This window comes from Apium graveolens, chromosome 3 (assembly GCF_009905375.1).
Source record: "Apium graveolens cultivar Ventura chromosome 3, ASM990537v1, whole genome shotgun sequence".
Classification (NCBI taxonomy): Eukaryota; Viridiplantae; Streptophyta; class Magnoliopsida; order Apiales; family Apiaceae; genus Apium; species Apium graveolens.
This window is the reverse complement of record NC_133649.1, coordinates 48,924,677-48,937,596: the sequence shown is the minus strand read 5'-3', so window position 1 is coordinate 48,937,596 and position 12,920 is coordinate 48,924,677. Positions and strand designations below refer to the sequence as shown.

Genomic DNA, 12,920 nt, shown 5'->3' with positions numbered 1-12,920 from the left:
TAGGTGGTTCTTTACTAGAATCCACTACATGTGCTAAATAGACTTCACATCCTTGTCTTAATAATCTTTTTGCTTGAATCATCATCAGAAACTTATTCTCTTATTTCCGCCTTCGAAAGATGACTTAATTATCGTCCTTGGACTTGAACCTCACTTTCTTGCTTTTGCACTCAATTCGAGCATCATAGTCCGCTAGCCAGTTCATTCCTAGAATGATATCAAATTCTTCTAATTTGAAAGGTATCAAGTTCGCGAAGAAATGACGACCTTCTATCTCTATGTCGCAACTAGGACAAATTTTATTGACAAAGACTCTACCCTGATTAGCCACTTCTATAACCAAGCTGGATTCTACAGGTTGAGTAGCACAATTCAATTTATCAACAAAGTTCTTGGATATAAAAGACTTGGTAGCTATTGAATCCATTAATACTTTTGCATCTAAAGAATTCACAATAAGCGTACCTACAATCACATCTGAGTCCTAAACAACATCTTTCATCGTCATGTTAAAAGTTTGAGCCCTTGGTTGCACTTGAGGTGCTGGTGATGGTGGTCCAGTTATCCTGAGAACATTTTCTTGTTGAATAGGTTCCTTGCAATCTCTAGCCATATGTCCCGACTTACCATACTTAAAACATGTCACACCTTTCTTGTCCGAAGAACTGGTGCATTCTGAAGAATAATGGCCCTTCTTGTTACACTTGAAGCATGTGATGTTAGGCTTGTTAGATTCCAGAATGCTTCTTTCCACACGTCTTATGTTCTTGGGCCGAAAGTCTATTTCCTTTCTGTTGCTAATTCTGAGTGGAGAAACAGTTACCCTGTCCAACATTTCCGGGTTTGAACCCTTGGAATCCCTTTTTTGTTAGTCTTGAACTTTCCCTTCGACTTTCCACTTCCTTGCCCTTGACTTTCTTCGGAATCCTGAAATTTTCTTTTCTTGTTATCATTCGCCCTCTTTGACATTTCACTTTCACCTTCTATAATCATAGCCTTCCGAACCACTGCAACATATGTCTATAGTTCGAAAACTGCCACCTTTCTACGTATCCATGCTTTAAGTCCTTGTTGAAACTATTTTGCCTTCTTAATTTCCGTATCCACATATTCTTGTACAAACCTTTCCAGTTCTGAAAATTATGCCTCGTATTCTGCTATAGTCATTCCTTCTTGCTTCAATTCTAAGAACGTGACTTCCTGATCTTATAAATATTGAGGTAGATATTTTTCCAGAAATAGTTCAGTAAACCTGTGCCATGTGATTACACCCATCTTCTTCTAAAGTCTTGGTGGATTCTCACCAGAAATTTGTCTCATCATTCAGATAGAAACTTGCATATTCAGTCTTCTTATTTTCACCAACCTCTGCCAAATCAAAGGCTTTTTCTATCTCCTTTATCCAAGACTTCGCTTTAATTAGATCTGTTGTTCCCGTAAATTCTGGTGGGTGAGGGGACTGGAAAGCTTTAAAGCTTCCGACTCGAGGAGCTTGGGGTTGCTGGTGTAAAGCAGCGGTTTACAGATGAAGAAGGTGAAGAATCTGAGTCATGGTAGGATTCTCTTGATCCTAATCTTGAGTATGGTTACCCTCATATGGGTTGGTTGGTGTAGTTGACATCTTTTTCTGATGAATAGACAAGTAACTTATTAAGCAATATGCTAGTTTGATACTACATCATAAAATAATATCTTATAGACTTTCTTCTTCCTCATTAGTTCTGTTAAGCATAGCTTCTTCCCTTTTTCAAGTTCCAATATTTAAAATGTTTAGCACATGCAACCCTATTGCTACATAAGTTGCTAGTCATATCATTGGGATCGTAGGGTAAGAGTTCAGGGGATTATTGTGATGCATAGGTATTAAGCATAGGTATTATTTGAAATGATATGTAAACATGTATGAAGTGAATAGTAAGGTGCAATAATGTTATGAGAAATAAATACGTAGAAGAATAAAATGATGGTCAAGGTTTCAAAACCAAGTTCGAAATGAAAGATAAAGAAAAATGATAACATGGCTACATGATCAAACAAGGGAAAGAATTTTGGGAAAATGTCCCCTTAAGTGCCACCAGCTGCAAACCAACTACTACCATAACTATAATAAATCTAAAACAACTAAGGTCATCATGATGACTTGGCATCCATCCAATTCTTTCTCATCTTTCTAGTACCAAGATAAAATAACTACATATCATGAATTTCACCAACTTTCTTAGCCCCAGTATAAACTTCATCAGATCACTGGCGGTCCAAAATTTTTTATCGATACAATCGAAATTCATCTTTTCCGCTTAAAGACTTTATAAGTCTTTGTCATCGCATAACTAGTCAACCGATCCTCATCCAAACATTTTTGGGGATACCCAATCACACCACACTAAACTTGTAAACTTACCTAGTCAAGACAAGATCCTATGATCTCAACTAAACTCTATATGAGTTGAAAACGTGCACTTAACTTAGGGGTCTCCCTAAAATAATCTTATCCTAACTTGTTTCAGGGACCAAAACCTATAGATCTGATACCAACCTGTGACGCCCTCCCAATCCGGGGTTTAGATTGGGGAGTCACTTCTCACCATTCACAATATTATCGTAATATAATTATTCAACCCCTTTACACCCCAAGGATCTTAAACATGTCATGGTATGAAACAAGTTACAACTACTAACGAATAATATAAAATTATTACAAACCCTTAATAAATAGCCATGGTTATAACTCCGGTTTAGAATTATACAAAATAAACCCAAAGGTACCGATAATAATGTTCTAATTCAACATAGCTTACTCCCCACTAATATTCATGCGTGTCCCCTACCTGAGTTGGTGTAGCGATTCTAACAGTACGAAGATGACCACTATCAATATTCTTAGAAACCTTGCCTAAGCCTGGCCATCTTCCTCATGCTTAACTGTCAGGATCAGATAAATAACAAAGTGAGCTACAATTGCTCAGCAAGTAATAAATTAAAGAAAAAGGCTAAAATATTTAACTAAATAAGATAAAGGCCAAGGTTACAGGGGTCTTAAAAGAGGTTTCAAGATCGGGTTCATTGCAGGGTGGTCGTTCTACAACCATTACTTTATAAAAACATTTCCTTTCTCAAAACTTTCATAAAACTTTCCTTTATCAAAGCAATACTTTTCAAAACAGTTATTTCATCTACACTTTTCTTTCATTCATGAAATCATTCCATTTTCAAGAAAATGGTTCAATCATCTGAACATTGCTTTACATAAAACAATTTTACTCAATTGGAGTGCATGACGCTCTGGACTGCATGGGTGATCAGCCACGTACAATCCTCATACCGGACTTTACAGCCCCTCTGGATGTGAATAAGGTACCCATAAGGCCATATATTCAACCTTTTAAATGTCAACCCTCACTGGTCTTCATAATGTGCCAGCCCTTACTGGTTTTCATAATGGACCGGCGTCACTCGGCCACTTACACTTCCAATTAATGAAAATCCGTAAAACGTAAATGGATATAAACCCTTCATTTCCAAAATGATTTTCATTTTAAAATCTTTACCATACCTTTGAAATCATTGAGTCTGAAATCATTCTTAATTTCAATTCAATAAACTTTGTCATATTGCAAGGGTAGGGTATACCAAAATAATCATAATTCTGAGGATCAAAGATATTATCAACTTGAAAGCATTTGCAATTAAAATAAGGTATAATATTCAAAAGGAAGGAAATAAACATGTTATATCAATATACAAGGCTAATTTAAGGGTGACGGTAGGTATTAAATTATAACATATAATCACAACATAGGAGACAAGGGTTGAAATGTTACTTGCCTTATTCACTTACTTTCTTGACCACAGAACCTACTTTCCCGTCACCTAGTGGTGCCTTTTCTTTCCTGAACCGAGCGTTCTCATTTTGCGAATCGGAAAAACAGGGAAGGGAAAAACAGGGAGAGCACAAGGGAAACAGAAGAGAGAACGGGGAGAGATATAAAGACGAGAGAGGTTGATCAGAGAGATGAGAGAAATGAGATACAAGGGTGAGGTTTGTGTATGTGTTTCTGTATTTGTTTGTTTAATCAGGTAACACGTAGCAACTGAAATGCACAAACAATTTCCACGTTTCTGTCGGTTTATTAATAATTGATGCGTGTCCCCCTTCCTGGAAGCCCAAATTTTTATACCGCATTTCGATATTTAACGAACCAAGGTGCGGACAAATAAACTCTAACAATTACCAAAATAATTTTAAAATTTTCAAAATATTCAAAACGTAATAAAATATAAGTTTTATAATTTTTGAAACTTTCTTGAATTTAATCTCAAACCCGCAGTTACATACAATCAGAAAATCATTTAGGGATAAATAATTGACGAAATATTATTTTCTAAAATTTATAAATTCTAATAAATAATTATTGAAATTATAAAGCCATAAAAAAATTTAAAGATAATCTCAATATTTATGAAAATAAATCTTTAATAAAATCCTTTTTTTAAGTAGAAACATAAAATAATACGGCTCAACAATTAATAAGATAAATAATTCTCGAACACAACTGAGTCAAACCTCACATAATCACACATTTCTCAATAGAAGATTCATGCTTCCATTTAATTTTCATATTAAATCATAAATATTCTCACTTTTCCCTTTTCGTTATCTATAAGAAAATCCGATATCTTTAATCGGTCACATCTTCACTTTATTCATTTAATCGTATCAACTCATACGGGTCACTTAATCATGTACTCGCATATATACCCGCAAAATCATAAATCACTAATTTCTCTAATTTCTCTTTTAATTCTCAGAAATTATCATTTTTCAATTCTTTACTCGCTAACTCCAATCAATAACAATTAGTATCACACCATACGAAATTATAAAATAAGATATTTTTATTTTCTAATTTTATACAATATCACACATTCATATATAATATTCGAGAATACAAGTCGTGAAATCCCTGTATATTACAGATGATGACTTAAGGAAGCTACTTATGTAATGGAATAAAGACGCCAATCGTGGAGATATGACGCCCCGTGGTTCAACGCATGTACCCCTAAACCTTTTCGGAAATCAGAAATGACACCGCAACCATGAGAGAGCTCCTCCTCCTGATTCGATGGATAATATGGTCGAGACTATGAGAATGATCGTAGAGAAGGTTTCAATGGCGTGGAGAAGTGGAAACCATGGTGGATATATGAAAGTAGAGCTATAAACGAACCAAACTCGGACGAACTCGGACGAACTTTTAACAAACTCAGATAAAATCTTAACGAACCGAACATTGTTCGATAATCTTATCGAACAAAATTTCTTGTCCAAACTCGAGTTCGGTACTAATCGAACTGAACATGAACTGTTCGTGAATATTATGTGAATTTTAAAATAATAAATAAATATTATTTTAAGCAAAAAAAATTGTATCAAACTATTAATTAAATATTTTTTACCAAAAAATATTTATTTGAAATAATTATAAAATATAATTCATATATATTATTTATACATATAATATTATAAATATACTATTTATACATATAACATGCTTTGAGTTTAATCGATAATACATGGTTAAAGAGATTAAATTCCATTATACATTATTCACGAAAGGTTTAATCAATCACCGATTTAATTATTATTACTCGAGTAACAATAATTTATTATTAGATGACACTCATTGTTTATGATTTTAAATTAGATTTAAAATTATTGCCAACATAATAATAACCTAAAGGGTCACACAAAGAATGATTAAAGGATCATCTAATTTAAATTTGGATTTAAATTAAATATAAATAATTTGATTTATTTTTTATTAATTAAGTAAGACTTAATTAATCAAATAAATAAGAAATTCGAATTTACTATTAAATCCGAAATTGAGTTATAGGATGATTAAGTAAGACTTAATTAATTATAACTAGGAGTTTTGGATTTATTAAAATTCTACATTAGTTTAGGGTTAGAAGTCTTTTTCTCTTGCCTATATAATATCTTATTAAGCCTCAACTAGTGTTTTACGTTTTTCTAAGATAAAATACAAACCCTGGCAGCTTGAGAGAGAGAGATAGAGAGAAAAGGCGGCTTCTGATTTACGAGTGCTAGCACACAATCATCCTTCATTCGATCATTCATGTGGATACCTTCAAGGCGTAGATTGTTTCGCAACGGGATACGTGGTGATTGTTGAAAGCTTGGACCTCATAAGAAAACCGAAATTGTAAAGCTTCTTGAGGTAAACATCTTAACCACTAATTAAATATTATCTTTTCACATGGATCTTGCGATGAGTTTTGATTTTGTGGTTTTTACAATTTTTAAACATTGTTTCTGCTGCGTTTTATGCCTCGAAACCCAACACCGGAGTCGTCAGGAAGAATATTAAAATAGGCAATTTAGTTGGGGCATTTGAATTGGAGTATTGTCTCCGAACAGCGATCAAAGGCCAAGCCTTGACCGATTTCTTACTTGAGTTTGATTCTAAAATTAATGTAAGAGTTATAGTGTTGGATGAACCTTATTCATATGAAAATATCCCAAGAATTGTGATAGAAGAGTTCCCACACCCTTGGTGGATCCTCCACGTGGATGAAGCCGTTAACGACGATGGAGTTGGCGCCAGAATCGTTCAAATTACTTCGGAAGAGCATCATTTGATGAGTACTATCCATTTTAAGTTCTGCGCCACTAACAATGATGCTGAATATGAGGCCCTGATCAATGATCTGAAAATGGCATCGGAAGTGAAAGTTGTAAATTGGATAGCTTTGAGTGATTCAGAGTTAGTAGTTAACCAGGTTAACGTGGGGTATCAAGCTCGGAGACCTCAGACCGAGCTCTATATGAGGTGTGTGCAGCGCTCGCTTAGAAGATTTGGTGATGTTAGGTTGGAAGGCGTACCGAGAGAATAAGATGGCTATGAAGTTGCATTAGAAAAAATGGATCACAAATGGAAAGTGTACTGCTCGGGCAAATTCTCTTGGTAATTTAAGAAGTTTCAAGTATTCCTGAAGTAGATTTGTTACAAATTGAATAAATTTAAGAAGAAACTTGGATGACTCTTATACAAAATTATATTCATCTGGGGACTTACCGAAAAATAAAGGCCAAGCTCGTCGTCTTCACTACCAAGCGAAAAAGTACGTGGAGTATGACGGTGTCTTATACAAAAGAGGTTTTAATCATCATCTACTGAAATACGTTGATAACGAAGGAGGTAATTAAATCCTTAGGGAAGTACATGAGGGAATCTGTGGAAATCTCTCGGAGGGTGGTTCGTTGGCTATGAAAGTTCTCCGACAAGGATATTATTGGCCATATATGAAGGAGGATGCTTTCAAGCTTGTTCGAGCATGCGATTGCTGCCAACGTTTTGCTAACTATTCTACTGCTCTGGTCGCTTCTTTGACGTCACTGATGAGTCCTTGACCTTTTGCTATGTGGGGAATCGATCTCATTGGAGAACTCCCAAAAGTAAAGGGGGTGTTAAATATACCATCGTGGCTGTTGATTATTTTACTAAATGGGCGGAAGCTATGCCCTTGGCAAAAATTACAGCAAGTACAATCAAGGACTTCATCTTCAATTCAATTGTATACAGATTTGGAATCCCTTATAAGCTCATATCAGACAGTGGAAAATAGTTCGATAGCAAGGAGTTCAAAAAGCTTTGTGAGGACTTGCATATCAAGAAAGACTTTGTTGCGGTCTATGTGTCATCCACAGAGCAATGGCCAGACTGAAGTAATAAACAAAATGATCAAGCATACTTTAAAAGACAAGTTGGAAGAAAAGAAAGGGGATTGGCTAAAACAACTCTCTGCGGTTCTTTGGTCCTACAATACAACACCTAGGTCAACGACAGGTGAATCACCTTTTATGCTGACTTATGGATACGAGGCCATGGTCCCTGTGGAGATAGGGGATGGATCCTTTCAGAGATATTTCTTCAATGAAAAAGATGTTGAAGTAAACCAAAGACTTCACTTGGACCTTTTGGAAGAAGCCATGACTAACTCATAACTAAAGCTTGCAGCTTATCAGTAAAGGATCTCCAGATATTTCAACAAAAAAGTAAAGTCCACACCATACAAAGTTGGAGATTTTATTTTGAGGAAGGTAATGCCAAATACAAAGATAGCTCGTCATAGAGTGCTTGGAGCTAACTGGGAAGGCCCCTATAAAATTAAGGGTATACTTTGGAAATGAACTTATCAACTAGAAGGCTTAAGTAAGAAGCTCATCCCACGAGCTTGGAATGCAGAGCATTTGTGAAATATTATCAGTAAGGAGCGATTTAGGCCCCTTGCTCCAGATTAAGTTATAGTAGTTTTAATAAACCAATAGTAGACTAGAAGAAAATAAATTCCTCCTAGCCTAGGGGGTAGTGCATGTAACTACTTACCTTAGAACTAGTTGAAGGATCAAATTTTCAAGTTTCGAATAATTTCCCCATAAAGCATAGTAGTCATGGGACTAGTGTAATTTCTACAATATAGCACATTATGAATAAAATTTGAAGAAAAATTACATAACTATTTACTTTTGCTTTTATACTCCAAAGGCGTGTCCCAACACACGAAGGCACGCCTCAACCATATCATACCCTGATTAAATTTCTGACATCAGGGTGCGCCTTTATGGTAGCAGCGCCAAGAAAGAAAAATATATTACCAGAAGCTATGTTTTGAAGAATTATATCAAGATACTTTAGCACATACATGTAAAATTGATTCCTCAAATGCAAAAACCATAAGACGGCGCACCCTGATGGTGGATGCGCCCAAAAATAAAATATTTTTTACTTCAAAAAATTTTGCAGGCTAAAGAAAATTATGTGGATGGCCTAAAATAGTTGTGTGGCAGTGAAAGAATAATATATGCAAAGATAATTCTAAAAGCAGAAAAACTGTCAAGGCAACACTAACAAAAATATTCAAATTGGACAATTTGCACAACATCAAAAGAGGGATGGCACCTCAAGTACTGATATAGTAAAAGTTATGATAAAAGATAAGCAAACTCAGGGTGTGCCCTGATTATTTTTACTAGGAGGAATGACTTGGAGAGGGATAGTAGTATCGACATCAGGCGCACCCTTATCCTGTGCATCATCGTCTATAGACACGCATTCAACACTGTCATCCTCATCAAGGCCAAGCTCTATTGCTCTTTCTTTGATTTCAGCAGTATACTCCTATTTAAACTCTGTCATTTCACCTACTGTCTCTTCTCCAAACTTTTCAAATGAATACTTAGGATCATTGGTCACAAACCCAACGCGATAGGGGTGGAAGCCACGAGCAAAAAATTCATCAGTTATCTATCTCTTCTTTTCTGGAAAACTATTCTTTTGTTGGTCTTCAAGGAATTCAACCCTTAGCTTCAGTCCACCAAATTCTGTATGCAAATGATCAACCGTCTCATTAGCCAACTTAAGCTGAGAACCATGATTCTCAAGTTTGCCCTTCAGAAAAGAAATTTGAGAATTCTTGGCTTTGATGTACTTAAAGAGAAGGAGATATTTGTCCTTGAGATTATTCTGAAGAATGTTGTTATCTCCTTGAAGCTTTTTTAGGTGTGCCTTCTCCACCAGAATTTTATCTACAACATGAGTAGAGTGGAACATGAGTTGAGCTGAGGTAGACTCCTCTAAGCTCATAGCTTGCCACTCCTTAACATTCTCATCTATGATGTAAACAGATGGCAAATGACCCAAATGGTTGAGTGCCAAAGACCCAACATCAGAGGGCGCACCATCAGTTCTCAGCTTCTGGGACGCGTTTTGACCTTTAGTCAAGTAAACCATATTTCTCTTCAGTACAAGGCTCGGCTGGTGAATGGGGATAGGAACAGAAGCGGGAGTTGGAGTTTTCTGAGTATCTTTTTTCTGCACCCTGGATTTCGATTTATCCCCAGGGCGTGCCCCAAATGACTTGGGAATCTTGGGAGGTGCCATTTCTGCATAATAGACAATAAGAAAATACTCCCTCCATTTTAATATAATTGTCCACTTTTAAAAATATTACACATATTAAGAAACTGTAACATTGTTAAAAAAGTTAGATTAATTATCATATTTATTGCATTGACTACATTAACTACACCATTATTAATGGTAGAGACTTAGTCTTGGAAATAGAAACTAGTGATACAATAATTGTGTGTGGTGTAGAATTCATCTTGAAAATATAAACTAAACTTTATAATTTAAATAGTGACATTAAAAGTGTAAGTGGACAACTATTTTGAAATATTTTTTTTCAAAAATGGACTGTTATTTTGAAACGGAGGGAGTATATCATAACAATTAATATAAAGACGCTCCTTTAAGCGGGTACCGCCTAAATAGTATGGCTGAATAAATGTAATAAAGATGATGTGAATAAATATGATGCAATGATATGACATAATAAAAGTAATCAGAAGGCACAGCTTACAAGTAAGGCACGCCCTAACGTGTAAAACATAATTAGATAAAGTTGTAAATTATTAGGGGAAATAAATTAAACCTAATAGGGTTTCATCTTGAATAATGCTTTCTTCATTTTCCTATTCTTCACCATTTTCCTATTCTTCACCATTTTCCTCATCACCATCAACATTGATGACCCGGGACATTGGGACACCTTTCCTGAACTTAACATAATTATATTTTGTCCTAACCCGGTCAGAAAAAATCCTTACTCCCATTAGTTAGATCTAGTCAATAATGCTTTTAGATTCCACTTTTCAGCAGCATCTTTCAAAAGAGCCTCGGCCCTCACTTAAGGTGCGCCCTCAAGTTCCCTTTTTGAAGGTTTGTCTAAGATACACAAGGAATATCATAAGAAATATGAAAAGGGAGGAAAAATTGAAGATGAAGGAAAATGCGCGTCCTTACTCGATTTTATGTTGAACTGAATTTTGATCCTGGGAACATCATACAGATTGAAAATGTTTTCTTTCCAGCCTTTCTCATGGCTAACCTTACCATATGAGAATCCCTTTTTATTATGCTGCTTGTCTACAACTAAGTAATAATAGCCATGATCAGACTTCCTTAAGTTACAGAAATGGCTTACTTCGTCCATGGCTGGCTGGGGAAAATTTAAGTCCATATAGAGAATATACAAGGCCAACGCAAGCTTGTAACTGTTTGGTGATAACTGGAGGGGCGCCACATCATACAGCTCAATTGCTTCCCTAAGGTAGGGATGTAAGGGCGTGCCTACTCCAAGGGATATCAATTTTGGAACTGTAACCATCCTTGAAATCCTAAAATTTCTTCCATAGTTCAAAAGATGAGGGCACATCATGCTACTAGGACGCGCCCAAATACCCTCCATATCATATAATTTCATTAACCAATCAAGTTGCTCATATGAACAACTTGATGGAAGTACAACACAAAATAGCTTTCCATGTTCCTTCCTGAAACATTTCATTACAGCTTCGGAACACGCTCGTATTTAATCCAAACAATATCCAGGTTACTATCAAATACCTCCCAGTGTTCATATGGAATTGGAGAGTGTTCAGGAGAAATGGAAAACTGGTACGTGTCCTCATGGAAAATGTTTATTTTATCACGCCAAGCTGGCGAACTCTCACCCGGCATGCTCTCAGGAGAACTGCGTTGAGGCGCGCCCTCAGGAGGTGGCTAACTTGGAGGAATAGGCTTATAATTAACCATAGATGGCCCAACTCCGACATTCACTCCTATCTCTACGCCTCTATACCTATCATAGTTCAAATCCTCTAACCAATCATCCAAGTCGGGATTTGATTGTACATGAGACCTTTCTTTTGAGATTAATTTTTTCTTTCTCTTCTTTTTGGCCAACAAAATATCATCAGTAGATGAATCACCATAATGATCTGCCATTAATGGATTGTCTTTTAAATCTTTAATAAGGCGTGTCATGACTCAACAAATTCTGGGGTTTTATGAGCGTCTGGAAAGTCAGGTTTGACAGGAGTAATTAGGTGAGAATAGATTCCCAAATTTGTGCAAAATTCTTCAAAAGGATGAATAGGTGAAGAAGAGGACGTGCCTTTGTCTTCCAGCTGTAAAAAAAACGGAAAAATCTGTCGAGGGCGTGTCCCAAAGGAATACAGGTGTAATAAAAATGAGAAGAGAATACACATAAATGGAAAAGATCAAGGCGCGCCCAATTGCTAAAGGCATGTCCTAACAACATTCGTTAAAGGAAGACTTTATCAGACAATTTAAATTCTATTAAGGTGTGCCCAAAATAATCTACGTCAAATCAATACTATGAGGCGCGCCCTTGTTTTAAGCTATGCATAATTTTTTGAAGAGTAATGTTGGAATTCTAAGAACATTTATTAAATTCTTAAGTCCTGCAAATTCAGATTAAAATAATACATACACAATATACATACATATATGTACAAAAATCATGATGAACATAAAAGTGAAAATGAACAGTTAATGTGATATTTCTACAGACCTATAAATTAAAATAAAAAAGAAGAGAATTATGTTGTACCTTTGAAGTTCCTGAAGATATTAAAAAGAACAAAAGTGAAGAACATAACAGAACGGAACAGATGTATATTCTGCGGTGGCTGAAAGCTTTCATCGCTGATACAATTGATTTTTAGAGAGAGTAATGTAAGGAGCAAAGTAAAAAGTGAAAGTGACATATTTAGGGGTATTTATAGGGAGGGAGATCGTAGGGACAATTGTCCACCACGTCACCCATTATGTCCAGAGGAACCGTTTCCACTTCTGAAACTGCGCCCAGATAGGAAGGCGCACCCTCTCTGACATACAAATTGCACAAATATTTTAATGACCAGGGGTTGAAAATTCCAATCCCATTTATAATGAAATTTGGAATTTTGGGGGTGGTTGTTATACCCAAAATTTGGTACAAGCATTACTCGGGTCAAAAATGGGTCA

General features: G+C 35.7%; 1 protein-coding gene across 1 annotated transcript; it reads left to right on the top strand.

The window, feature by feature from the left end:
* The first annotated feature begins 5,126 nt into the window (after positions 1 to 5,126).
* LOC141714194 (uncharacterized) lies at positions 5,127 to 6,921 on the top strand. Its single transcript, XM_074517726.1, has 2 exons — positions 5,127 to 5,199; positions 6,446 to 6,921. The coding sequence occupies exons 1-2, from the start codon at positions 5,127 to 5,129 to the stop codon at positions 6,919 to 6,921; spliced, it is 549 nt and encodes a 182-aa protein (XP_074373827.1).
* The last annotated feature ends 5,999 nt before the right edge of the window (positions 6,922 to 12,920 follow it).

What these genes read in the sequence shown, in the direction of transcription:
- LOC141714194 (XM_074517726.1), top strand. Translation starts at nt 5,127, where the DNA reads ATGGATAATATGGTCGAGACTATGAGAATGATCGTAGAGAAGGTTTCA. An exon ending in GTGGAGAAGTGGAAACCATG is followed by an intron (nt 5,200 to 6,445) that starts GTGGATATATGA and finishes GTCTCCGAACAG; the next exon opens with CGATCAAAGGCCAAGCCTTG.